At 39.3% G+C, this 27453-nt stretch overlaps 1 protein-coding gene and 1 pseudogene across 1 annotated transcript in view; one reads left to right on the top strand and one right to left on the bottom strand.

The window, feature by feature from the left end:
• Positions 1-7699, bottom strand: part of mrps5 (mitochondrial ribosomal protein S5) — a 34768-nt gene extending 27069 nt beyond the window's left edge. The window contains exons 1-5 of the mRNA XM_085369057.1: positions 7648-7699; positions 5908-6060; positions 1317-1442; positions 672-785; positions 105-224 (exon numbers count right to left, since the gene is read on the bottom strand). Coding sequence (XP_085225183.1) covers positions 105-224; positions 672-785; positions 1317-1442; positions 5908-6060; positions 7648-7696 — 562 coding nt within the window. The 5' untranslated portion in view covers positions 7697-7699. The remainder of the gene's footprint in view (positions 1-104; positions 225-671; positions 786-1316; positions 1443-5907; positions 6061-7647) is intronic.
• Positions 7700-15133: 7434 nt separating this feature from the next.
• On the top strand, positions 15134-16890 carry LOC146619716 (uncharacterized; annotated as a pseudogene).
• Positions 16891-27453: the final 10563 nt, after the last annotated feature.

Here is a 27453-nt window from a genome sequence, read left to right as displayed (position 1 = left end):
GACAAAAGGTTTTCCGGTTGAAATACTTTTTGAGCATAGTTGATTAATTTTAACAGTGTAACGGTATAACAGCAAGACTTTGTGAGCATTTAGGTATGATTTACCTCCATTGGGTCCAGGGTCAGGCGGCCCCAGGCTGATTCCCCCCCAGGAGTTTCCTGTCCAACCTCTCTCCCTCTTCACCTTCATCTTCCTCCTTCTCTCCCACTCATCCCTCTGACGCACTGCAGAAAAACACAACAGACGAATTTTTGCAGAGGTCACAGCTGACTACAAGGAGCACAACACGATAAACATCAAAGGTGCTATCTGTCAATGTCAAATTAACTGTGTAATTACTATTAACAAATGAGATCACAGTGGAGACAAATTAGCGGCTTCTATGTCCCAACAGTGGCGCTTGTTTTTCAAGATTAAGACCTCATTTACCCCCACCGCTCCTTCTTGGTGGCTCGTGAAAAGTTAATTTATTTTTCCAGAAAAATGATTTTTCTTTGGCTTTTCTAACGCTCAGAAGCGGAATATAAGCTGACAACTGATGGACAGCTGTGATATTGGATAACATAGCTGGCAAAATGTCAGTGCATTCATAAAGTTGCACAGGTTTGTGATCATTTTGTGCTTCTGCGCAGATAACAGTGACATGTGATGGGATATTTGTGTGTCTTCACCTAGTTCAGCTTGAACCTCCTGCTGCTCAGCTTCGCCTCTTCGACTCATGCTCTGCAAAGCGCCATCCTTCAACACTGGACTGTTGAGTCCAGGCCACAGAAAACCGCCACGACCTGGAGGTTAAAAAGAGAAAAAAAGGAAATCAATTACAGGAATAAAGAATGAGAGGAAGAGAAATTAGTACTAATTATTTTGCAAACATTTGTATTTTCTTTGTATATATGGATCTAAGGCCATGATACTTGCAGTGTGTGGATAAAAACAGCTGTTGACAGCTGTGGACACCGAGTGAAAATAGTTGTTCCCATTATCTTCCATACCTGAGAGAGCTCTGCGGGATTCCAAAATGATGGATGCTCTCTTGCAGAGCATTAATAATTTAACACTAAGTAATGAATATTCTAGTTTGTCATCCTCATCAGCTGCTTCTTAGCTTCAGCGTGAGTGTCAGTGTGTGATTGGCAGCGCTTGTGTTAACAGCTGAGCAGGAGAAATTTATGCACTTCAGAACAAAGGAAATCATTTAGACAATTCAATTGTATTATTTAAAGAGAAAATTATAGGAATTAGATTTTCTGTGTTTTACCAGCTTTACTCTTCTGTCAAGAAGTGAATTAAAGAAAGGCACGCAGTGGAAGTCTCACCCTCTCCAATGGTCTGTCCTCGGTTCAGATCTCTCCTTAGTTTGCGTCTGGTACGCTTCCCTCGACCCTTTCTTGCTCCAGCACCGGACTCAGCCAACACACCTCTCCATAGCTCTTCAGCCGTTACTGTAAACACACACACTCACAGTTAAACACACACACATTAAACAAAAATGGTCATACCATGTTTGAGAATAAAGGTTATCTATGGTTGTGGATGGTTATTGAGTTATGACTGACAAGCCGTTAGGCAGTGAAGAAGCGGTTTCACAGTCCAAGCCACACCTCTTGTCACATCCGTCTTTTTATGACTAACATGGTGGTGAAAATCTAGAGACTTCAGAAACCAATGGTTAAAGTCCCGGTAGTTACAACCATCTTTCAGACTGTCTGTGATTTTACCTTTGTTTAGTTCTTATCACTCTTATCAAGGTCTTTTCTCAACATCTTTTATGGTTCACATATTTAAAAGTTTTATTTTTCTTACATGAAAATGTAAAAAAGGCTTTAAATGTTTGTTTTCTACAGATTAGCTGTATGAAACTAGCCTTTTTCTCCAAATGCATTAAAGGTTTTAGAATTTCACTGTCAGTAAATGACAGATTTGTTTTTCTGATTACTTGAGACCTAAAACAATTCATACACGAAAGATAAAACTAAATGATTAGTATTTGACAGCTGATAAATCACTTAAATGACTTTTGATTAAAAAATGAAAATATTAAATACGTTTTCAAATGTGAGAATTCACTGCTTTTCTTGGTCTCACATTGGGGTAAATTTGTATTTGGGGCTTCCTGTAATTGTTGGACAGACAAAACAAGACGATAGTTATTTTCAGCACCTCACTGAGTGAGCTAATACCAGAGGACTGTTAGCAGTGACAACAATTTGAAACAGATTAAAATATAAGACACACCTGAAACAGTCTTATTAAAACAAGTGTCTCTTCTGCTAGCAGGAAAAATGCTGCCAGCAGAGTAGATTTAACTACTCATCTGCCACACCTTCACCTTGACTTTCGCTCAACTCACCAAGTCAAAACACTTAAGAGTCAAAAGATCATAAACATTTCAGAATTTGGGTCCGTCCTCTCAGAGCTGACAAATAAAAATGTTAAACAGTAATCTCACAATGTAAGATCTAACTAATGTAATGTGAGAATGCTTGGAGCCTTGCCCCTTTAAAAGCCACAAATAAGGATGTTCAGTAAGTGACATAAGGGAGCACCAGGGACCGTAACTAAAAGCTAATAAATTTGCAGTGGCTATACAGCAATCACTGTAAAGTGGTAATTCATCACCAAAGGCCCAAGTAAGGATCTGCAGTACATCCACTGATTCAGACATATCTGAAAATCAGTAAGCAACATGCACAATAAAAAGTTAAATAGCCCAATTAAATATTTATAAGCGAATACTTAAAGAGTCTTCCTGGAGAAATACAAGCCAGGGACAGAGTCAATGTAACGCGACAGGCTGTTTGACAGTGTGTTTTTCATGTAATCACAATTCAAACTGAAAGTGTGACGTGTTGACAGGCACAACATTTTCTTAATTACACGAGAAATGCTGAGGCATTGACTGTAAATGATTAAGACTGAAAAAAGGAGTAGTTATGAAGCGGGTGATGAAGCATGGCAGAGAAAGCAGGAGATAAAAAGAGATGTTTTGACAGCTTCATATATGCCCACTTCAAACACTGTCATCAGTCCTGACATGAATTCCAAACAAGCTCTGCTAACGTGCATTTACCAGTGAGAACATCCCTTTGAACATGGCCAGATGAATCCGGACACTATAATAATATGCACCCATTTAGAGCAGGGCGATATGACCAAAAATATTTATCACGATATACATTTGAAAATTTGCGATAACGATATAACTGACGATGTAATTGACACTAGACAAAATTAGAGATGGCACGATACCACTTTTTTATGTCCGATACCGATATCATAAATTTGGATATCTGCCGATACCGATATGAATCCGATATAGTGTTTTTTAATCAACAAAACTGTTTTTTTAAATATCTTGCTGCATTTTGTATAAGTTCATACTCAAGTTTAAAACCACAACTACACTAAAGCTATTCTGTTATACCTGTATGCAAAAAAAATATTTCATAGTTCAGCAATACTGATCAATCTAATAAACTTAAACCTACACCATCCTCCCTATTCTGGTATTTTAAAGAGTACTTAGCGTAAATATTAAGCAACCAAACTAATAGGGTTCCAACTCCCAGCAACAACAAAAATAAATAAATAAAAAATAGGGAACCACCCCTCACGCTCCACCTCATGATGCTTAATTGACGTAATCAACCTTAATTTGATGCAGTGTGAAAAAAAATGCACAGAAATCAATTATTTTTCAAGAAATATTAAATAGATTCAACATCTTTCTTCAACAAAATTGCAGACTGCACAGATGGTACCTTCCCAAAGGAAAAAGTACTATAGCTTACTAGGGTATATATATTAGACTTAATAGTTACTATATACAGTAATTGACTTCTATTCATTTTACATCAAATTAAAACTTTGGGTGTCAGATAATTATTCATTAAAAGCTAGACATTTTAAATGAGAATAAGAAAGAAAAGTATGTCTTTGTGCCCCCTTTTCCCTGTTAATGCCCTATCGGCCCCCCTGGCTAAACTTTGCTAGATCCGCCCCTGCACAGTTACCAGCCGTCAGCTACGTAGAAAAAGATCCTGGTGTAGAAAGTAATATTAAATAAATTCTAACAACAGCTTATCAAGCTTAAACGTGCTGCTGTTGTTTATCCACTGGTTTCCTCTTTCTGGTGCAAAGTGGGCCAAAAACAAACATGAGAGACGGACTCGCGACAGAAAAGCCGATCAGCTGATCATTAAGCAGTTTCATGATTGAAGTAGCAGCAAGAAGAGGCAGTCGCTCCATATATCATTTGTTAAGCTTAACGCAGGAATGCTTTACAAACATTCAGAGATGGACATAAACACTTGCTTTACTTCTCTCGGGATAACTTTGTCGGAGATGAAATGCCGGGTTGCTAGCGAAGCTCCACATGCTATCCAGACCACCGACAGGTCCCGCATGCCACAGCCGCTCTATCACGTGATGCATACTGCTCCGACGTGCTAACGTTCTGAGGCGAGTTACGGCGTGTTGCAAGTTTTGTGAGGTGCTTTCGTGATATTTAATGGATCGGATTACATTTTTTATTTTTCTCCGATATCCGATCCAGTAATTTAGGTCAGTATCGGACCGATACCGATACGTAATATCGGATCGGTCCATCTCTAGACAAAATACTTTACAACTCCACAATTTTATTAGGGCAAAAAAACCCATCAATGTATTTTCACTTAAACAAGGAGCTGTTTTTTTTATGTGCATTAAAGTTATATAAAAATTTAACAGTGCAAATGCAAATTCCTCGCTGACAGTTTAACCAAAAGGCATTTCCAGTGGAAATTGGCCGACATATCCTCAGCATAACCATGTATAATATCCACAAAACTGAAAAAGAGGTTATACACACGCAATACGGTAATATTATGTTGAAGCACAGTACGTATCACTCCGCGAGGCTCCTGCCTAATATAGCCGTAATGCTCCGACAAGCCATCAAGTGGTGCAGGTTCGTAGCTTAGCAAAGTCGTACTAAAACATTGGACAGATTTTCGAGCGCCGTGTACGACATAAAATCGTTTCGAGGTCAGTAAACAAAACCAGAATTAATATATAAGGCACACGGGATTATAAGGGGCACTGTCGATTTTCAGAAAAATCAAAGGATTGGAAAATACGGCACACTTAAAATCAAACAACACAGTAATAACGATGGTCCGCTAGCATGCTCTACCAAAAATAGTGCTTTGTTGTGTATCTGACGGACGAAAGCTAAACTAGTTCCACACCACTGAAGCTGCAGCATTATTACAAACCCATTCTGGTTCATCCGCTTCATTTAACGATCCACTTTCGCTCTTCTCATTCTGCGTTGCAGCCATGTGCGTATGTAAACACAGGCACTGCGTATGCGCGTTTTACCCACATTCTATCGCGATATTTCATTTTCTTGTCGTTGCCCAACATTATACCGGTATTACCGTGAACGGTATGATATGGCCCAGCCCTACACCCATTAACATTTGGTTTCAAGAAATCACCTGTAACTGTCTCGATTGTTGTACAGGCTTTAAGCAAAGCCTGAAGAACGTCACTGCTGAGATTTTCTCCCATTCAGACTGACCATGAGTAAGTGTTAATAATGTTAATATGTTCCACTGATCCAATTAATTCACAACACTTAAGGAAAATACATTTTATGAACTGTTGTGTTTTTCATTTTTGTTGTTTTGGGATTTGTTATACTTGTGCTTTGCTACTGTTTTCATTTTTGAAATGGAGTAGTTGATAAGTTTTGAAACTCAGGGCCATCCCTGTTATAACCTGTGTTATATAAGGAGACAACTTAAAACATTCTAAACAGCTATGCTTTTGCAAGTCATGCTATGGTGTACTTTTAATATTATAGTGGGAGGATGATGGCTGGAGAGAAGAGTTTTCAAAATCATAATTTCATAAACTTACGCTTGTTGAAGAAGCTGCCGTGTCTTGTTTGCTGCGATGTTGTTGGAGGGAGCGGTGAAAGTGCAGGGTGTCTTTGCAGAGACGCAGCTGAGGCTCGACTTGCCAAGAGAGACGCCTGTACAACTCCTCCTACAGCACGGAGAGATGCTGCACCTGTAGACCAAAGACACCAAAGAAAAGGCAGATCTTATTAAAACTGCATTACTTGCATGATGACAACATGCAAAGATAAAGTCATGAAAGTATGTCCACTCAAGTCAACAGCTGGGCTAATAACCAAAGAGAATACATTAAATGAGGATATATAAACCACCAAGTTGTTGTAGAATTTCACTAGGTACATTTTCACATGATATAAAAAATATGATGCTAAGGGTTTACTTCCCTAGCATACACAGCAAAGTCACAAGTCCAGGCATATCTTAGATCATCAGCCTCCACAATTTTTTAGTAAAAAGGGAGCTACTTCAGCAAAACACAATACTTTACAAACATACGAGACAACTGTTTCTGCTGAAAGTGAAAACAGCAGACATGTTCTGCCACTCGTGGCAAAAGCGGACCATTGAGCACAATCAGGTTATGAAGGCACACAACAAATACTCAACACTCAACTCAAGCATCTTTGGAGCACTTGCTAGTTAAATGCCATATAACAGTAAGAGCAAAAGGTGTAACCGATGCAGTCGCACGGCGGAAAAGGTGAACTGTAAGCAGATGGTTAAAAAGAAAAAAATTTTTTTTTTTCAGTTTTTATATGTGACAATACTGTGCAGACTCCTGAAGAGCTACAAGGTGAAGTTACTTTGGTTATTGTTAAGCAGTTACACTCTACTTTCACGTAGGATTTCCAGAGAAAACACTACCTGGGCTACGTTTCTGCTCATATTTGTCCTATGCTGTGTCACTGGATATAATGTTGCTGCCACTTTGTGGCAAGAGATTGACACTTTCTTTCTTTTTTGTCATCAATGACACTTGTTAAAACAGCAATGGCAATCACTGATAAAATGTTATTTATCACATTTTGTTCTTTTTTAATCGTCAGAAATTATTATAATAAATAATAACAATAAAACATTTTATTTGTAGGCGCCTTTCAAGACCCCCAAGAACAGTAAAATACCAAAGTTGAAGTATGCATAAAAATAACAGCTGGAAAACACCATACAATTAAACGTACGGTAAAGAATTATAGAATAAGCAGTGCAGAATCAAACAGGCTTAGAAATAAGTGCTTTAAGGCTACAAACACTAGATTATACACCTGAAAGGTGTACCTAACAAAGGCGACACTTTATGAAGCACACAGCTATTCTTTCAAGTCTATTTCGCAGAAATAATTCTCAGAACAACCAGTTTCACATTTAAACCATTACATTCTGTTACTTGATCAATATTTAGGGCATAGCAAAATCGATTAGGGAGCAATGGTGGAGTACGTGTAACCCGAAACTTGCAACACAGACACAGTACCACCCAAAAATGAACACAATTTGCTGAATATGTCTTCAATTTAACTCCCTGGATGCTGCTGTTAGTGAATGCAGTTCAGGTTTTTGGCTGAAGTGAGCAATTTTCACGATGTGAGTGATGATGACAGGCTCTTCCGGGTCAACTAAGCAAACCGGAGCAAAACAGTAACAATTCAAAAACATCAAGACAATAAATACACTGCACTTTATAAAATGGGCTATGTTTAAAAAGCTGTGAAACAGAAAAAAGGGAGAAATAATTCACCTCCAAGTGTGATGCGGAGGGCACAGCACACCCCGATGGATGCCGCCATCTTGGAATTCTGAAGGACCTCTTACAGGACAACTGGGGGTGTCTTACGATGCCTGTTGAAAAATCGTAAAATACAGCGAATTTCCATTTCATAGTGATTGAGTATAATTTTCTTCCTGTAATGATCTTTGATCTTGTTTCTTTATATTTTGCTTACAAGGAGTCAGACTTTTTTATATATATATATATATATTTTTTAAAGTGGGATATCACCTCTGCATGAAGCTCAGAATAGTTATGAAATGTCCTTGCTACAAATATTCCACTGTCAACTTTTAGTTACATGAGGCACATAGTGCACAGAGGTTGCCAACTTTTTGCAGAGTCAATCACTAGAGACCTTCAAATTATGTGACCTTCAGATTCGCTCAAGAACAGTACATACAGAGATTCATAGTATGGGTTTCCATGGCTGAGCAGCCAAGCCTTACATCACCAAGCATAATAAAACATGCCGGATCAAGTAGTGTAAAGTACTTTGGACTCTAAAGCAGTGGAGACGTGTTTTCTGGAGTGATGAATCGTGCTTCACAGTCTGGAAAATGGTTCTTGTCTGTCTTTATTGTGCCATGTGTAAAGTTTGGTGGAAAAGAGAATTATGGTGTGTTGGTGTATGTGTGTGGTGGGCTGGAATCATATTAAATCCTATGGATAAAGAATGGGGTCGCATATGTTAGCAAAGGTAGGTGAGCAAAAGCCTTTGGCAATATAGGGTGCCATCTTGAAAGCATCTGATTGGCAACAGCTTCATTTTTCAACATAACAATAAAGCCAAACACACTGAAATATAAAAATACTATCACTCATGAATTGTCCTCTCCAGAGCCTGGAGTTCACCATTGAAGCAGTGTGGGATTGTATTAGTAGAGAGCCAAAGAAATGGCATCCAAAATCTAAAGAAGAATTCTGGAATGTCCTTCAAGAAGTATTCCTTAAGGCTGCTTGAAGAAATTTAAAGACAGTTTCCCTAAGAGAGGTAAGGTGTTAAAGAATAAACATGATGACACCAGATATTGACTTTGAGGTTTGTTCAAACCCTACATTCTGTTTTTCCCTTGTATACCAAATTGCCATAATTGCATTTTTCATTGAATTGGTGCACCAATTTTTCTTAGCAAAATATAAACCGTGTTGGCTCACGAGTTTTGCACAGCTCTCTATTTGTAAATAACGTAATCATATCTTTGATTCCTTTATTTACCAAAAAGACTATGCTCTCTTTATAACTGTGTGTGTAAGTCTAACAAGCAATCTCACTCAGTTTCAAAAAGACACTCAGTGAAGAGTTTGAACATTAATGATATGTTTGTGGCTTTCTGGTAAGCTCTTATGTCTGAAAGAAGAAGGAGAAAACAAACAAGATTTTTTTTCCAATGAGGATGTCTGCTGGCTGCACATGAAACTCAACAAAGTCTTAGTTTTTCCTCTTTTGATATAAATTTTCACATTGAGAGGAGAGAAAACACGGTAATTACAATGTTGAGAAGCTGAGAAAAAGATGCAGGAGAGAGCTGAAGTAGCTGTGGGTAGAAAGACAGGAGGAAGGCATGAGAACAAACTGTGATGAGAGGGAGGAATGAAATGCTGTCTACAGAACTGGAAAAAGGAGGTGGATGTCGATGATGCACACAGCATGAATTGCAATGGCAATCTGAAGGACTCTCCTGGGAAGAAATGCATAGTTTAACATTCTGACAGTCAGAAAATATCTAGACATGGTTTAAAAAAATATCGGTCACTGGAAAAAGAATATCAAAACTTCATGACTCTGTATATTACTGTATATATAATGGCATCTTATGAGTGGTTGTAAATCGTACCTTAATACCCATATTATGTCAGTATGCACTGTAATTTTGTTGTCGTTAACCCAAACCTTTCCCATTTCTTTGAAGTGTATTTGTGCAAATCATTCAACAAGTATGTGAGCATCTAGAAACAGAAACTGAGCAGTGATGCTTGATCCATTTGAACATGCAAGCATGCCATTTGTATAATGATGCAAGCATGTGGCGAGCACCTACAGCGCACACACACACAGCTGTCGCTAAGCATGTGCAGCAGGCCACCAATCAGTGCCTCGTGCCTTTGGCCATGATTGCCATGCAGCAGAGTGATTGATAATTATCCTGTATGCATCTCAATTTCACCTTATTCAACATAATTTCCTCAGTATTACAGCCCTTTCCCCCGTAGATCTGCAATCAAAAAGCTGCTGAAGAAAGGACAGCCGTCCAGCTGTGTGTCAGCAGGAGATGGGAGCTCCCTGCTGTTGAAAGGATCAATGGCTTTCATACAGTAAGTTTTTCTATAATAATTGCCCCATAATGACAGCTTCATCCAGGGTTTTATGTAAAAGAGTGAGTCACTTTTCTTGGCTTTGTACAAGAGAGCGGAGGAGTGAAGAGTGGGAATATATATATATATTTGAGGTAAACACAGTGCTGCTGGAGTTCAGCGCAACTTCAGTCAAAGTAAGAGAAGTTTGTCATGCACAAGCTCTGCTAAATGTTGGTAATGTAATTTGGTTCCTGTCAGAGCAGAAGGGTCAGCATCGTCTTCTATATGGAGCAGGCTATTAGACTGAACTGAACAGTCACTTCAAACTGGCTGCAAAAACAAGTCAAACCTCACAGGCTGCTATGTTAACGTGTTCAAAATTAAAGATAAAATTATTATGTTTATAGCCTTGTAGTTTTTCATACCTATTATACCTATTTATATTCTGTTAAAGCTTAAAGCAGTGTGCGCCTGCATTTGACTGACAGTTATGCATGCACATAAAGAGTCTATCTTTGTCTGCTAGGTTTTACTTCTGGTAACTAATAAGGCTCATCTGGACCTCTACAATGTTTTGAAGCATTTTTAATGGAATGTTACGGATTCAAATATTGGGGATGGATACAAGAGGAAAAACCACAATAACAACACTGGTCCGGCCGGGTTGAGTCAAACGCTGATTTTAATGATCACACGCGTGGGAGATGGACACCGTACGCAGACAGCATCAGATCTCAAAATGGTGGAGCATTGATCAAACTCTTATAGCCTCTAGTGGCCCCCACCTTATCATAAAAGCCTAAACATTCACATGCTTTCTCTCACACAGCGTCTAAGCTACGACCTTGGCTCCCTGTTTATCTGCTCCTGCTGAGATGGGGCAGAAAACTCCAGTATGTTCTGTTCTCTTCTAATCAGACAAATAAGGCGATGACTTTCTGCGAACAGTATTTCTTATAACTCAGCAGTATAATGCATCATAAAACAATATCATTCATTCACAATAAATCAGCAGTCTAATGTAATGCAAATCAGTTTAACAAATGCAATAGTTACCACCTTCTAATTCAGGAGAATAATGCAAACTAAAACTACATAATAATTCACAAACTTTAATTAGGGGTCTAACATGGCATAAAATAATATTATAATCTCACAGGAATTAGGTGAAAAAGGTGCTCATATAGTAGAGCTCTGAATGTAGCCTCTCATTCATTTCTTCTTCATAGCAGCAACAGAAGGTTATATATTACATCATGTTTACCTTTATTTACTGAGACGAATCAAACTGAATTGAAATACAGTATGAAAAGCAAAAGCAGTACAATTTTAACAAGCTCCCAAAATTGTTTCTGTTCTTTCCCTTCCTTAAGAATAGCTTCTTGACAGCCATACTTCCACTGAGACCATTCCTAATGAGGCTTCATTGAACAGCTGATGGATCAACCGAAGGGCAAGATGTATCTCTCAGGACTTGTGCCAGGTCTTTGGTGGATTATTTTTCTATTATTTAAGGACATTAATTTCAGATGCTATTCTCTGCTGCAGATACACAGGACAAACTGCACGCCATCACATGACATACTAAGTTTTTGGCTGATAGCTCTTTGCAAATTACCTTGTTGGATCAAAACTACCTTTTTATCCCTGTGCTAATGTATCTTTGACATTTTTCATATTCAACTGGAAAAAAATAGCAACAAATGATATGTTTCTGCAACAGGCTGTTAGAAAGAAAGTGCCCAAACATACAATTTAAAATTGGTTATTTAATAATATATGCGTAATATATGTGTTTTATATGCGTAAACACAACACTGGCTTGTGCTTTCAGTTAGGTGCCTCCAGAAAGCATTAAGAACTATTTCTTAAGATGACTTTAAAATGTACAAGATAGTCATGAACCACCCTTGCATATGTCATTTTGAACTCAGCACAGTCTATAGCTTAAGATTGCAAACAGGTGCAACAGGAGAAAGACCAATTTGTACATGCCCACACAGCCTCTAAAAGGAGCCTAATCAAACCAATCAAGTGAAAACACATGCGGGTGTGTATAAAATATCTCAGAGTGCATGCATGTTTGTACTGGCTACCAAATTTCTTTAAAACATTTTAAAACGGGTTTTACCTGAGAGGAAAATCAATATTCAAATCAAGTTGTACTATTTTTTAAATTCAGAATACATTATTTACAAACAGAATTGAGAGGAAAAACTTTAAGGGTTTTCAGAGTCTGTGGACTGTTAAGTTAGGCTTAGTTTTTTTTAACTGGGAGTCTTCAATGCTCCTGTCATTTTTTCCTCTTGAGACGATTAAAATCTGTGTTGAGCTGTGTGGCAACAAATATTATCCTTAAACACAGAGTACTGACTGGCACTGGCTATATCTAGAAATCTGTTACTGTAACTTAGCCAGTACGTTACACCTATTTAGCCTACAAAGCGTGTTTGCCACGCTTTTAATATATACAAAGCACAGTAGAATTGTTTTTTTAGAAAGCTCTTTAGTAATTGGCCTTTAAAATGTCAATGAACAGACTTTCATCTAAAGACCTCTAAGGTGTACTGGTGACACACACAACATGCTCACACACATTGACTTGAAACACTGAGTACAAACAGCCTGAGGAAGGAGGAGCATGGCAGTCAAAGACAGAAGCACAAAGACACAGCGAGAGAGGAAAGAAAAAAGTATCATCCATCTTTTCCAGGTTGGCTTTGGAGATTAGACATATATAACATTGCCTGTCAAAGACTCCCGTCTCCCTCTAGGCAGGGAGTCAGAAGTTGGGATGCCTGTGTGTGAGAATAATGATTTTAGTCTGCTTGTGTGTGTCAGAAAAAGTAAATTCCCAACAAAACTTTATTTATAACCCCTTTTACACTGTAGTGTAAGAAACAGTAGTGCAGCCAAGTATTAAATCCTTAACTGCAAAAAATAAAAATAAAACAATGCAAGCAAAAATATAACAATATCGAAGTCAATGTTTGAAAGTTAAGCATTACTCTGGGAGTCCTGCGGTTGATGTTTCTCCGTAATCCTGCAGCTAAAACAAACAGTCTCATTCCAAAGTCTTTAAATGATTTGTGAGGGTCTGTTACATTTTAAAGCACTTTTTGTTTTGACTTCAAGTTTTGACATGAAGGCTATTGTTCCAGAATCCCATTCATCTGGATTAAAAGAGTGATAGCAAAGAAAAGTCTGCAAAAGGATGATGAGGTGAGGATGGGCAGTCAATGAGAATGATGGCTGGTTCATGTCTGCTGAATGTTCCGCGTGCTCTCAGGATGTTACATAGTGCTGTCTTGTCAAGTGTCAATCCCACAAAAAAAGGGGGGAAATGGTGGTTGCTTGGTGATTGCATGGAGTTTTTCATATTCAGTGACCCTCAATCTCAAATTGGGACACTGTGTACACTTAGAACACAAATAAAACAGAATGCAAAGACTTGTAAACCTCAGCAAACCACATTTTATTCACAATAGAACATAAAAACCACATCAAATGTTTAAAATGAGAAAATCCACCATTTCAATAAAAATATTAGCTCATGTGAGAGCAACACAAAAGGCTGGAAAATTCAGTGGTACTGAAGAGAAACAGCTGGAGGAACATTATGCAAACCAATTTAGGTTAATTAAAGCTCCACCGTGAAAAGTGAACATGATTCAGAATATTTGGAAAACATGGTTCTCTGGACTAAAGAGGAGACGGGCCATTAGACTTGTTATCAGTACTCAGCACTGGTTCTGTGATTGCATGGGTGTGCAGTGGAACTGGCCACTTGCACATGTGGAAATGGACAATCAGTGCTGAAAGGTATATATGGTAACACCTGCTCCCATCTAGGCAGTACCTTCTTCAGGGAAGGCCTTGCATATTTTAGCAAGACAATGCTACGCCCTGTTTGAAACAAGCAGCTAGTGTTAGCAATCCCTTCATATGTTAGTCATGTCAGTGTTAAGATCAAATTTTTTTAACTACGACTAGCAAAAATTCTACAGTTTGCCATGTTGCAACATCATGTTTCTACAATAGTACAGAACTAATAAACCATTGCAAACGGCGAAGGTCCTGAATAGCTGAACAAATACATTTATTTATAGTTTGGACTCACACTTTAGGAAATTCAAAAGAGCCTTGAATTTACCCCAAGAAAGGAGTCAGAGACCGGTAGAGAGAGCAAAAGCCCAAACTAGCAGCAAACAGGAAGAGAAGGCATATACTTAGACAGTGAGCTGACAGCTTCTCCCAGCGGAGTTGTCTGTAGGTCATCTTAACGTGACGTGGATCGATACTCCAGCTCCCTGCTGTCCCCTCTCTGACACCTCCTCTTCCTTGCCTTTTGCTCCTCCTGCTCCTTTCCTCTCACAGACAGGAGGTGACATCGCACCTGGCTTTAACAGTACAAACCAATTAACAACTGTCAGCAAATCCTTCCTGGCTTTCTTCTAATCTTCTTCTTAGTGCAGGGAATCTCTCACAAAACATATGAAAAGCACCTTATATTCAGATCTGGCTGTAGATGTTTTTGTTCACTCATTTGGTTTAAGTGAACTTTGGATGCAAGATGGGCTGCAATCCAGAGGCGCAGCAATTTCCTAATGTTGTAAACCTGCTCAACATTTGGCAATAAACCCCTTTCTGATTCTGATTCTGATTCTAATAGAGATAAATAGCATGGAGTAGTGTTGTAAGAAAAAGTCTTTGACTGAACATTTAATATTTTAATTAAATTTAATTATTTTAATTATTTAATTTAAATATGTGAACTAAGAAGCAATTTGCTTAATTCTTAAAATATTTTGTTTCCCTTGCCTCTACCAGTTCCCTGGTAGCCTTTCATAGAAAGCTTTTGCTCCTAGCTCTTATTGTTGTTCTTTTTAAATGTGTTGTCATTTTAAATTGAGGTCAAATTGAAAATCATTTCTATTCAGGACAAAGCGAAGGTATTGTGGTGGACCACTAGAGGGCTCCACTCACACTCAGTGTTGAGGAAGTGTGTTGCTGTGTTTTGTGGCGCGATGTGTTCAGTTGATGTGTGGAGAGGAATAAAGAAGGAGCGAGAACTAAGAGCTCCTTTTCGCCAGTTCCATCTGCGCCAGGTTTTCCAGCGTTTGGCAGCGCACGGCCTGATCATCAACCCTTCCAGTTGATGTGCCAGTTTGGGTTGCCTGTTCTGGATTTCCTCGGGCACCGCATTTCCGCTGAGGGTGTGGTTCCGTTGCCCGACAGAGTCCAGGCCGTTTTGGTTTTTCCGTGTCCCACGTCAGTTAAAGCGTTGCAGGAGTTCTTGGTGATGATCAATTTCTACAACTGCTTTCTCCCCAGAGCTGCCCACCTGCTACAGCCGCTCTATGCTGCCTTAAAAGGTAAAACAGCCAAAGATCCTGTTGACTGGCTGCCGGAACGCATCCAGGCGTTTTCCGCAGCCAAATCTGCGCTGGCTGACGCTACCCTGCTGGCCCACCCGTTTCCATCGGCGGAGATCGTGTTGACCACCGACACATCCGACGTGGCAGTGGGTGCCATGTTGGAACAGCGGGTTTCAGGTCTCTAGCAACCGCTTGCCTTTTTCAGTCGTACGCTCCGGGATGCCGAACACAAGTACAGTGTTTTCGACAGGGAGTTGCTGGCCCTGAACCTCGCGACACAACATTTTTGTTTTTTTCCTCGAGGGTGGCAACTGTACTGCGTACGCTGACCACAAGCCTTTGACGTTTGCCATGTCCAAGGTCTCTGACCCATGGAGTGCACGCCAGCAGCGCCAGTTGCCGGCCATTTCGGAGTTTACCACAGACATTCAGCATGTGGCTGGTAAGTCCAATCACGTCGCTGACTGTCTCTCACGCGTGTTGGTTTCTCCAGTGTATGTCGGCGTCAACTATGCTGCCATGGCCACTGAGCAATGTGCTGTCCCGGACGTCCATGCCCTTCAGTCAACGAAAAAGGGGCCTCGTGCTGGAGGACACCCCCGTGTGGGACGGCGGTCCGCGCCTGCTTTGCAACGTTTCCACCGGCTGCCACCGCCTGGTGGTTCCCCTTTAGTGGCGTCGTCGTATTTTTGACTCGGTGCATGCCCTCTCTCATCCAGGCGTCCGGGCCTCGGTCAAGCTGGTTAGCGCCAGGTCTGTTTGGCCGGGCCTTTGCAAAACAGTGAAAGACTGGGCTGCGGCTTGTATCTCATGCCAACGCTCGAAAATCCACCGGCACACGCAGGCACCCCTTGAACATTTCTGCGTCCCCGGTAGGCGTTTCGATCACATTCATGTGGACCTGGTTGGTCCCTTGCGACAGTCGCAGGCTTTCACGCATCTTTTGACTGTGGTGGACCGCACGACCAGGTGGCCAGAGGCGGTACCCCTGGCGTCCACGACAGCGGTGACGGTGGCCAGAGCATTTTTTGTCAACGTGGGTTTCGCGTTTCGGTCCCCCTGCTGACATTACCTCGGACAGGGGCCCCCAGTTTGTTTCTGAGCTTTGTTCTGCCATGGCTGACGGCCTGGGGGTCAAGGTCCACCGCACCACAGCAAGCTAACAGGATGACGACTGGGTCGACCGTCTTTCGTGGGTTTTGCTGGTATTGTGTAGCGCGGTTAAAGAAGACCTCGGGGATTCCCCGGCTGAACTGGTCCTCGGCCAGCCCCTCCGGTTCCCCGGAGAATTCTTACCTGAGAGCCCCCACCCCGTGTTTCGATATCATCTGTGCTGCCTTTTTGCCCCCCAAAGGACTCAGGACTTTGCTGTTCCTGGCACCACTGCCTGCCTGACACTTTTGTTCTGAGGTCGTTGGACTCTGCTCGTTTTGTTTTCGTCAGGCACGATGCCCAAAGGACTCCGCTGCATCCACCATATGATGGGCCATACAGGGTTCTTAAACCGTGGGTTCTTAAAACTGTGGTGGACCACTAGAGGGCTCCACTCACACCCAGTGTTGAGGAAGTGTGTTGCTGTGTTTTGCGGCGCGATGTGTTCAGTTGATGTGTGGGGAGGAATAAAGAAGGAGTGAGAACTAAGAGCTCCGTGTCGTCCATTCTTATCTCCACAGTATATCCAATAATTCTTCTTTTATCTTGATATGAATAGAAAAAAACAACAACTTTATATTTGGTTGTAAATTAAATTAAGATGTTTTCACTAATTAACTACGTATTAAATGACTATTCAGTGTATTTGTCAGTATTCTGCTCTATATGTTAGTTTTTTATACTATTGCTGCAATAGTGTTACAATATTACAACATTTGTAATGGAAACATTCCCTTCCTTGCTAGAAAAGAAGTAAATGAATAGTTAGACTGCTCCTCAGTTCTTATTCTTAGTACAGAAAATGTCACACTTACAGTACATGACATAATATGCTATACTTGTATAAAATTAAACCGCAACTGGAAATAATTATCCACTAGCCTCTTTATTAGGCACTGCTTTGTAGGAAACGGATGATCTACTGGAATTTTCCTGCACAACCATATAGGATTTATTGAGAATGGTCAGAACATATCCAGTGAGTGGCAGTTCTCAGATCAAAAATGTCTTATTGATGCCAGGGGTGAGAGAAAAATAGCCAGACTGCTTCAAACTCATAGGAAGGAGGCAAAAACTTACATAACCACTCATTACAACTAAGTGCAGAATAGCATCTCTGAATGGATAACATATTGAACTTTAGGCTAAAGATTGACTACTACAGCAGAAGACCACAAACACTCTTAGCTATGGTCAGCTAAGAACAGTAAACTAAGGCTACAGTTCACATGGGCACATCAAAATCAGACAATAGGAGAATAATTTCATTCGTCTTATTGGGTTAGACTTTGGAAATCTATGTAGAATAAAGTTGCAAACTAAGGGATATATTCAACTACGGGTAATTTATTAACACGACAGGAGCAGCTTCTAATCAGAAAAGCACATCTCATGAGATCTGCATTTGCTATCAGCTATCAAGCCAATTAAAACATCAGGATGAATGAAGAGCTAATATTGAGACCTGTGCCTGATGTCCATTAAAGGCCAGATTATTTTCCAGATAGGGTCTAAAGTCAGTGTAGTCATCCCTCTGCCCTAAGCCATTTCACTTCATTTCACTGTGGACCCCACTGCGAAGGCTGTGAAATTCCAGCCACAGTTGTTGAAAAGAACCTGACACCAAAAATTGAAGCGTTACAGAAACCTTGTTACTGCTCATATTATGTGACTCCATTTGGTTGGAGGTTCCAGGTAAAGCAAATCTAAGATGAGGTGCCTTGGTAATTTGTATGTTTTCGTCACATCTTAGTGTAATATCCCAAATAAACTGACAAGTGTACCATTGAATCTATTGATTCTTATTCTTTTCTGTATTCTATATTTCTATACTTTTATTCAAATGCAATACTATTGTACTTTATTTTATTTTTATTTCTTATACATTGATATATTTTACACCTTTAGAGAGGAAATCTGAAAAATGCATATGCAAGCGGGTCGGTTGCAAAAATCTCTGAGGTCCCACCTTTTACATGCAATCTTGTCACTGTGCTCTCTTTGTAAATACCAACAGTAGTTTTTTTTTAAATCACCAACAATGTGTTGTAAGAAACTGAATGAATATACTCCCCCTAGAGCTTGTTTGCCTCTAAGAAAGTCATATGCTGTGTCATGGTTTTAAAGAGACGAGACCCAAGGAGCAGGCTCACAGAGTCTTATTTACACCAGGATTAAGATGAATAGAGGACAGGTGGTTACCCTAACGATTGCTAAGAAGTGTTCAAGGAGAGTCTGCGAAGACGGAGAGAGGTAGTTAACAAATGACAGTGAAGAGGAAGGCTGCAATTGCTCAATCAATTTAAACTTTGAGTCCTTAATTGTCAGTGAAGTGTGTTGAAGCATGAGAGTGATAGCTAGTGAGCAGGCTGGGGCTCAGAGGTGAAAGAAAGAGATTCGGTTCCAGGTAAGTCTTTGTGTGTACTTAAATACACCTTACCGATGAACGCAATGAGTCACAGGTGTGAGAGAGCAGACCAAGGATTAGGCAGCTCTGCCTGTGGATGGAGGCTCAGGTAATCTGCCCACCTCTCTCTAAGAAAAGTGTGTGTGTGTGTGTGTGTGAGTGTGAGTGTGAGTGTGAGTGTGAGAGAGAGAGAGAGAGAGAGAGAGAGAGAGAGAGAGAGAGAGAGAGAGAGAACAAGGGAGGGGAAAATTAAACAGACAAAGATTTCCCAGATCTGCCCCAAATCCTAACACTATGTTAATTGAAGAGCAAATAAATGCATTGTACTCTCTGCTCTAAGTGATTTTTGGAATGCCAGATTTAACAGTAAGCTACTTTCAGGGTCGCTTTGCATATTTGATTTTATTTGAATTGATAATTATTTACCATAATTCCTACTGTGAAAACTGAATGTTTTTTTTTTAACATCTGCAGTTTTTCATAGTTTTTACTTTATCCTGCCCGGCAACTGGCTTGGTCCATGGTGTTTTTTTTTTAAATGCAGTTAAAAGGGCCTGATGTAAGCAACTTGACCTTTTACCGATATCTCCAGAAGCAACAATTGTAGTAGCTTTGTTTTTCCTAAATCCATAACATGGTGTTTTTGTTTAGTGACTAACTTCTATTTCCAAAAGTATCCTAAAATGTATTGCAGACTCAAATCTATTATGACTATCTGATTCAACCTAATAAGCCCAGAGCTAAATTGTTCTAATATCAGAAGCTATTTTGTGAAATGAAGGCAATCAGAAGCTCACAGAGGACCTCTCCTGCAAGATGTAACATTTCATCTGAAAAGCCCTCAGTGAAAGCAAGTGATATCTAGCACTCAAAAACAACTGGAGAGAGGATATCTTTAAGTAAATTGTGTGAATATTCTTATTTGCTGCTGACAAGCTTGACAGGTTTTCTGATAAAGCTGTTATTTAGGAGGTGATTGGAACTGGAAGAGTCAGTGAGTAGGAAAAAGCATTACTGTTCCCAGAAAGAGGAAATGAGGAAAAGAGAGGCTTAGTAAGAGGTGGTGGAGGAGAGGAGGAATCTGATGAAATTCACTGCACTTCAACATTTGTCTTCAAGGAGTGGAGAAGGAAAAGATACATGTACTGTAAAAACTATAATGGAGACTCAATTTGGGAGAGTTGGAGTGAGCAAAGATGGAAAGGAGTAAACAGAGTGAGTGGGAAATGGGGAAAAATGCAGAAAGTTACCAAGTGAGAAGTTAGAGTAAGCGAACTGAAAGGCAGAGAAAATGTGGGAGGAAAATCAATGTGAGCAAAATAAACTGGAAAGGAGTTTATTTATTTGTAAGGAAGAAGTCACAATCACGGGGAAGAGATAATGCAGGAGAAATTAATAGACTTATAAAAGAACATAGGGATTATAAAGACATAAATAGGGAGGAAATGTTGAAAAAAGAAAAAAGAAGGAGGCAGGTGGCAGTCATGAGTGAAGGAAACAAAAACTCTTTGATGGGGCAGTAAGGCAGAAAAGCTCTATAAATGTCAGTCCATGGTCATGTCCAAAATGGCAAGGGCAGTATAAAAGACAGGATGAAGCAAAGGAAGTAAAGAGGATAGGGCAGTTTCAGATAATACAGTAAATGAAAAGAAATTTGTAAGAACGAAGGAAGCGAGGGGCAGTGGTGAAGGTAGTGATTCATAAAATGAGGATGACGATGTCAAAAAAGAAAAGAAATAAAGAGGTTGAACAATTTAAGCGCAACAGAAATGAAAGAAGGAGGAGGGAAAGAAGGAAAGGGCATAGGAGAAAAGCAAGCACATGCTAGCTGGAAAGGTAGCCAGCATATATTTTCAGGCAGATATGGTCTGCACACCTGAAAAAAAAAACAGAGAGATTAAAAAAATGAAAATAATTTAAGACCATATAAAAAAGAAGAGGAAAAGCCAGAGAAGCAGAAAAGCAACACAAAGTTAATGAGACATAAAGTGCTGAAGACAAAGGGGTTGAATATATAAGCTGAAAATCATATAGGCACTGAGTAAAGAATGAGAGATAAATGGGAATTATTCAGTTTTTAAAATGCATGAAACAAAAGACAACGTTTAGGAAAGAGAAACTACAGAGCAGTAAACACACACATCAGCGGCTCTCCACTTTTGTGTGATGAGATGTATTAGTTTTCAGTTTTTTTATGGTTAAGAGTCCCCCCTGTTTAAAGCCCAAGGACTCATAGTGTCTCTTACAGTTATATAACATTCATCCCCGTCTGAACAAATGAATCATAGGCTAAGTCAAAAAATTAGAAAAAAGATGGTGAAGACAGGAGACAAAAGTGAGTGTCACCTCTGTCAAAAAATATGCTAAAGAGGGGAACTTAAAGTTACAAGCCTTCTCTTGTTGAATTTGTTTTGTTCACTTTTCAGGGTCCATCCTCTTCTTTTTTTTTTTTTTTTTTTTTTTGAAGAGAAACAAGTGCTTTGGCAACATCTGTGTTGGAGCTTATTAGATTCTACATCACGCTGCTGACAGTCGATCTCTCGCAGTTCTTTGTGGAGCAGAAAACCTCTGCTGCTTTACTTATTTTGGTCTGGTGTTGTGGATACTGCAGCTAATGCATGATTTAACTGCTGTATAACTTTAGTAAGATCATCTCATCATCATCTAATTTGTGTTGTACAGTTATTTCATTTTTAACCTTAATTTATATTCTATTCCTTCCTAGTTAAATTTACCCTTTTTAATTTTTCATATTTATTTCCTATCTTATTCATAGCCTTTTCCTTTTTTGTTTTCTTTAGGTCACGAGCAGTTGTCCAAGCATTTCACTACATATCGTACTGTGTATGACTGTGTACGTGACAAATAAAATTTGAATTTGAATTTCATCAGCTGAGAATTGTACTACTTACACACCGTATACTTAAGCATTGGTTCAGTCTTTATGTCATCTAGATCCTGATAAACATTTTGAAGAGTTTGAACAGCTTAACATTGTACTTTGGCTTTGCTTATATTAGCTGCAGTTGTCCTGTTCTTCAGATAAGTGCTTTTCATTTACCGCACGACATCTTACTGCTTGACATCCAAATATATTCAACATTTAACCTAATCTGAACCTCACTCTGCCACAGTACCCTCCCTGTGGGCATCTGTTCATCATCTACCATTTGTCTCTTTCTGCCGACTTATCTTAATGTCAGACACACTGTGTCATCGCACAGAGTGGTAAAAGGAGCAGGGCCAAGCAGCCAAAACTGGAGACAGTGTCACATTTTCACCTGCAGTGATGATGAGCTGGCCATGGCCAGGACTATTCATAATTACTCATTCTGTCTGACACTGGGATGACACAGCCAGACACTGTTTGGGCTCATCTGAAAAGATCTTACTTATTACAGTTACATCACAGTCAGCTAAGTTTAGCTTACTTGCAGATTAGAAAAGGCACAAAGGCTTTTTATTTTTGTGTAAAGTTATTGTTTGTGGGCTATTCTGCACCCTTTGTTGTCATAAACATATAAAATAAGCAGATTCTGGAGATAAGCCAATGGAACAACAGTAGTTACCTTACAAGGGAAAAAGATCAGGATCAGCATCTAACTGATGCTATTTTAAAGTGTATCTAAAAATGCCCAGAATATTAAAACATAAACTTTCTCGCTGTTTTTCTTTTCTTTCTTTTTTATCTTAAAACATTATGTACCAATTTTCTGGCATCTGGTAGTTGATAGTTTCATATTTAGCAGGCAAATAAAATACCTGTGGTGTCATTTTTGTGAATATTTTAACTCAGGGAATGTGTCTGTCATTATTTTCAAATGACACAGAAAGAAGATCCAAAATGTACATATTCTATACTCCACACTTGTGCAAAGGAGTTAATTGTGAGCTTTAGCAGAGAATACATCGATATCATTATAGTGAGTAATGCAGCATCAAGTAGAACACAAACAGCACGGCTCGAGCGAGCAGCCTAAATGCCCTGCAGTCATGCAAAGTTAGACCAGTTAGACAGGAAAAAAACGAGAAAGAGAGAGAGATGTGCTCTTTTTAATGATTGCCATTCAATTATTAATTTAACCAGTATTTTGCACTTATTACACTTGTTGAATAATGTAAGCTGATGAATTATTTACTATGAGATAAAAATGGCTCGTGTTATAATTGCTGGCTCACAATTAGCTGACAGTCAGAGAGGACTGCAACAAGAGAAAGAAATTAACTTTAGAATGAACTTAACCCCTTCAAATTCTAAGGATGTTTAAACATACTGTCACTTGGGCTAATATCCTTTCATGTCTTGCTGTTGCAAGCATAATTATTTTGTGAAGTCGGTGGCTGTTTAGGATAAAATAAGCGCGGCAGTGTGTGTAAAATCTTTAATTAGCCCCACCATTAAAGCTTGTGGTCTCATATTCTAAATGCAACACATTTCATTAGCTAATTAATGCTACCATACACCAGACCATCTTTGATTATGGGTGCTCTTGTGCAAATTTTCTCCTCACAACAATCGCCTCCGTAGGTAATTTGTGCAACCTGTTTTTACAACGTATAGTCAGATTTCAAATTATGAGGCTTTAGTAGCAATAAGTCCATGAAAACGTTTGCTGGTGTTTTTCAGTAAAGCTAATTGTGTAATTATAAAACTGTCACTGTGCTGTTTAAATGTGTTCATGGCTGTAGAGAAACATTGTGCTTAAAAATGGCAGTTATTGTATGAAGCAACATTTATTTGGGCAACTCAGTCTCAGGCTTTTTCAGCGGTTTTGTTGGAGTGGCCAGAACAGATTTTAAATGTGGACACTCTACTGTATATATCGTTTCAGTGAGTAGGAACAAACAACAAACGTGGTCACAAAAAATGGTTCCAACGTCAGATTACATGCATAATACCGTTTTAAAATCCGACAGCAAAAAAGCAGCAATGGTGAGGGGAAAAAAGCATACAAACCCTATCAACACACAGCAACCAGAGATATTTTTAATCTGGTCACGGTGAAACCGGATCAATACTAAACACAGAATTCACATCATGTTTCTCTATCCATCCAGAATGAGTCATGCCGCATACACCAACGGTCTTTTCAAGCATCCTGTTCATAGAACATGGACTGAATCCAACACTTAATAGCCGCTGCGCTACAGGAGAGGATGTTTTACAGCAGTCATAATTTCCCTTAAGTAGAAACGCTTTCTACATCCAGTCCGAGTGCTTTGTCCTCTGCAGACATACTTCTTCTTAGCACAATCCTTTCAGATAAAATATGATCTTTTTCTCCAGTAACAGCATCTATTTTGAACTCTCTGAAAGTGGCAATAGGCTTTCAAAGATGAGGATGTAAATTAAGAATTTTTGGAGAAGCTTTCTATCTTCATAGCATTACAGTTTGTAATTCTGTGTATTCAAAACCAAACACTTCTACCTGCAGCTCGAATAATGGACTTATCAAGCTCGTATTTCAATAATAACATTGAAATAAACAGTTATAAATGGAGGTTGATTGGCAAATATAAATTGGCCATGTTTGATTGACTCTCCAGCCCCTCACAAGCACATCTAAATGCATGGGTGCAATCCCAAGCCCAATTTTAATGCACAAGTGTTTTGCTGGAGAGCAATTCTTACCACCTTTTTCCATTTTAGGATGCTTCCATTTAAATTTGTATTTGTATGAAGTGAAAACTTTATAATTGTTTCTTTTATAATCTATTGCTTTACTGCCTCAGTCAATCTAAGATGCTTTGTTTCTGTTAAGTTTTACATTATACATTATAGCCAAATCAGCAAATCAGGATCTATCTCAACCATAGCAGACAGATTAATAGATATATGATAAACTTGGGTCTTGGGAAAAACCTGGACAACAATTCCTTTTTTTCCTGATTAAGTGTCAGATATGGATAGTTGTTTCTCATCCATAGTCAGATCTAGTGTAAAATGTAAACCTAAATTAATTTTTGTACCCTAAATGTATCCGTGATTGGATGTGGCTCTTTGTTTGGTCACATCTGCACTATCTTCAACACAAGCATTTATCTAATACTGCAGTTTTCTTTATTTCAAAACAAAGGTGCAACCCTCAGGGCTAAAATATAAAGGTAATGTGGGAGTGTGAAAAACATTCCTTATGTGGCCACTTGAGAGTTAGCTAGAATCACCAGTGTCAAAATGCAGGGCTTTGTGGATAAAGAAACTCCCCATGAATTACTTTGATGAACACAAAACTCACCGTATGGTACTGGCTCCAAACCCAGAGGGCTAGAATACCAAATCTGAGAATTCAAAATGGTTGTCAACAAATTACTGGGTGATTCTTGCATGGTAACTTCATGCAAATTGGCAGAACAAAGGAGTTCCTAAGTAGAGCCTATTTAAAAATCTCACACATGGCATGATTATGCACAAATTATTCCCATTGTTGTTGCCAATTGTTCTGTGATTTCAGGTAATATCGAAGCAGTGGGAGCTGTGCGGCATATTGTATCTCTTTGTAACAGGTTTAACCAAACTGTCAGCATCTTCACTTATTAGATAAGAATGAACTAATGCCTCACGTGAAAAATTCTGTCCTCTCTGCAAGAGCAGAATGATCCTCAATAGCTTGTAATGTCAGCATGAAACTGACAGAAACACCCCTTAAGTGTTGCCACTGGGCAAACTTTATGGGAATGCTCCACTTGTGATGTCACATTTCATGAAATCCCTTCCTCACGCCATTTTCTCTCCTCTGCAGCTTGACCAATTTTAACCCTCAAGCGATTCCACAACACTCACAACTCATTGTATTATATCTATTTTTAATTAAAGCACCTTGGGACAACAGTTGTTGTGATTTGGCGCTTTATAAATTGAATTGAATCGAATTGAATTAGGTTTATATTAGCCACACATATCCATCCATTCATCACGCTTGTCCTATTCAGGGTCGTGGGGTTGCTGGAGCTTGTGCCAGATGCTACAGGGCGAGAGGCAGGGCACAACTTGCATAAGTTGCCACTCTATCTCAGTGCTAACACAAAGAGAGACAAACAACCATTCACGCACACAACTGCAGAAAACAATTACCAGTTAACCTGACATGCATATCTTTGAATTATGAGAGGAAGCTGGAGTAACCGAACCTACAAAAATATAGGGACACATGCAGGGAAAGGCATGGGAAAGGGAAAGGCCCAGCAGAGGCGCATACATACACACATGCATATCTATGTACGTACATATGCATTATCAGAGTTTCTGTTTTCTCCTGATTTTCTTTAATTTGAGTCCTTTCTGCATCAAGCCTTTAATTGAGCTTTTCCAATGAAACAGGTGGAAGGTCAGTGCTATGCTTATGGGCACAAGTGCCCTAAACATAAGAAAATGTTTTCTAAATATGTTTGCCCTGCTCAGTAAACAGTGTAATGAGTAAACTGTGGCCTGCAGTGGAATCCATGCAGACTGAGAAGAGTTAGCAGGCAGATAAAAGTGGAACCATGTGGAGCTGAGGGCACTGCAGATGAACATTAAAGTTACTTTGAACTCCTGTAACTTTAATTCTCATTGACATGGAGCAATGTAGCTGTGAGCCACACCATGTACACTACAATTAAGATCAGTGAACCACATCCACCATAAAATAATCCTGTTACGCTGTCTCTGTCCATCTGTCTGTTAGCCTGGCTGGAAGCGCTTGTTTCCCCTACTGAGGGTCAGGGACAGTGAAGGGTCATGGACCGCCAGCAACATTTTCAGACATCAGATCCCAGGATTGTGTTCTTACGAAGAAGAAAGACTATATAAATATACTGGGAATGATTCGCTTGTTTAATAATGGTGAAAAAATGCACATGTTGGCTGAATAACCTCGCTGTGCTTAAAAAAAATCATTCCTATTTATTTGGCAGTGGATACCACATCATAGTGTTATTCAGCATACATTTCCCCTTGTATCTGGTTTATGACAATCTAAAAAGAACAGAAGTCTTCAAACAAACTGGATTAGGAGGACGCATGCGTGAGCTAGTGAAGGCTGAGGGTTCGAGCTCTGCAGCACCCCTGGGTGGATCTCCAAAGTCATGTAGGTCTAAAAAATCATATAAAAGTTTTGATTTTTAGATTTTATGAAAGTTTAGGTTATTTTCGTATTCTATGACATTATTATTTTTTTATTTTAGAGAAATCTAAGCTTTGGTTGCTGAGATTTAGTCACATTCTTGATGATAGTGTAGTCACTTTTGAGAGACATGCAAGCATGCAGGAAAATTGTGCGTGAGTGGTAGAAGTCTCAATGATTCCACCAAAAATATGACTATGCTGTTGATTCTGATGATTCAGAATCAAAAGCTGGGAGTCTGCACTTTCAATTTTATCCCTCAACAAAGAAGAAGTGGGGCACCAGCTGCTAATTTTAGCCTTCATTTGCCTCCTTTTTAGCTTGCAGATCCATGCTTGCACACTATATCTTGAATCAAACACATTCTACTTACTACTGTAGGACTGCAAGATACGTAAAAACCTTTTTTTTAATCCTTTTGGTACATTTAGGACTGTGT

This window comes from Diplotaxodon limnothrissa, linkage group LG13, assembly GCF_057381915.1.
Source record: "Diplotaxodon limnothrissa isolate DT_005_m linkage group LG13, D_limnothrissa_male_GT1.1, whole genome shotgun sequence".
NCBI classification, from domain to species: domain Eukaryota; kingdom Metazoa; phylum Chordata; class Actinopteri; order Cichliformes; family Cichlidae; genus Diplotaxodon; species Diplotaxodon limnothrissa.
This window is presented reverse-complemented; position numbering and strand designations above follow the sequence as displayed.